General features: G+C 41.2%; 1 protein-coding gene across 1 annotated transcript in view; it reads right to left on the minus strand.

The window, feature by feature from the left end:
- Window positions 1-268: 268 nt before the first annotated feature.
- Window positions 269-1,232, minus strand: part of LOC102304650 (chemokine-like receptor 1) — a 3,327-nt gene continuing 2,363 nt past the window's right edge. Inside the window, exon 3 of the mRNA XM_005924331.2 lies at window positions 269-1,227. Coding sequence (XP_005924393.2) covers window positions 269-1,227 — 959 coding nt within the window. The remainder of the gene's footprint in view (window positions 1,228-1,232) is intronic.

A 1,232-nucleotide genomic window follows, 5' to 3' on the forward strand; every position in this document is an offset into this window, starting at 1 on the left:
TACACTAAAATATTTTAGCATTCCAAAGTGTTTCAAATGCCCCCAGAAATGTTAACTTGCTGTACAATATCACAGTAATAATATATAATATAGTTAAAAAAGAGAATGCTTTTGATCAACATTCCTAAAATTAATTCATTAATATTATTAAATCTTAAGAGATTAACTCTATAATTTGAGAGGATCCATGAATTTAAAGAAAAGGTAATTTGTTAGACACAGTTAAAGTCACTATGTACAGTACAGTGTATTTATCTCTTTAATCGCATTACAACTGTGTGTCAGACTCTAACTTCTTATTGTTCTGAGTGGTTGCATTTGTATAGATATAAGAGCGTTTCTCTTCTTCCTGGAAGGCAGTCTCCAAGATGTTGTGGATAGATTTGTGGACTTGACTCTTAAAATCCTGGCCCATGAACACATACAGCAGTGGATTCAGGCAGCTGTTGAGAAAGGCCATACTGGTGGCTATTGGTAACCCAATTATGGTGATATCATCTAATATCTCACTTGAATATTCTGGCATGTGATTTGCCATCTCAATTAGACCCATGATGTGAAAGGGAGCCCAGCACAGAAAGAAAGTGATGATAATGGCAGCAATGATGTTAAAGGGGCGACTTGACTGATTGGCCAGTGTGCGGTTTCTTCTGAGACGATGGATTATAACAGCATAACACAAGACAATGACAGTAAAGGGCACAACAAATCCCAGTAGGAAACGCGTGATAATCATGGCCTGATGAGTCTCATTATATGTGTCCTCGTCACCAGAAAGAGCATAGTTGTTGAAGCAGTTGATGATATCCTTATTGTGGTACGATGGTCCGACGTCCCTGAAGATGAAGTATGGAGCACTGAGAATCAAAGCCACCACCCAAACACACAGACTCACACAGGATACTCTGCGTACATTTCGGTGGTTCTGAGCCCAGACGGGCCACACCACAGACACACATCTGTCCACACTGATCACCACCAGAATGTAGACACTGGCAAACATGTTCAGAAAGCTGATGGTGGTGTTCAGCTTGCACATGAAGTTGCCAAAAGGCCAGTGGAAATCCAAAGCTGTGTAAGTCACACTCAGGGGCAAAAATGCAGTGAAGAGGAAGTCATCCACAGCAAGGTTGAGGAACCAAACTGTGTTAACAGTTTTCTTCATCTTGAACCTGGTCACCCAGATAACCACTCCATTCCCGAGCACACCGAGCACAAAAGCCAGGGAGTAC

Source organism: Haplochromis burtoni, unplaced genomic scaffold (genome assembly GCF_018398535.1).
Source record: "Haplochromis burtoni strain Fernald_Lab_line unplaced genomic scaffold, NCSU_Asbu1 Contig_76, whole genome shotgun sequence".
NCBI lineage: Eukaryota > Metazoa > Chordata > Actinopteri > Cichliformes > Cichlidae > Haplochromis > Haplochromis burtoni.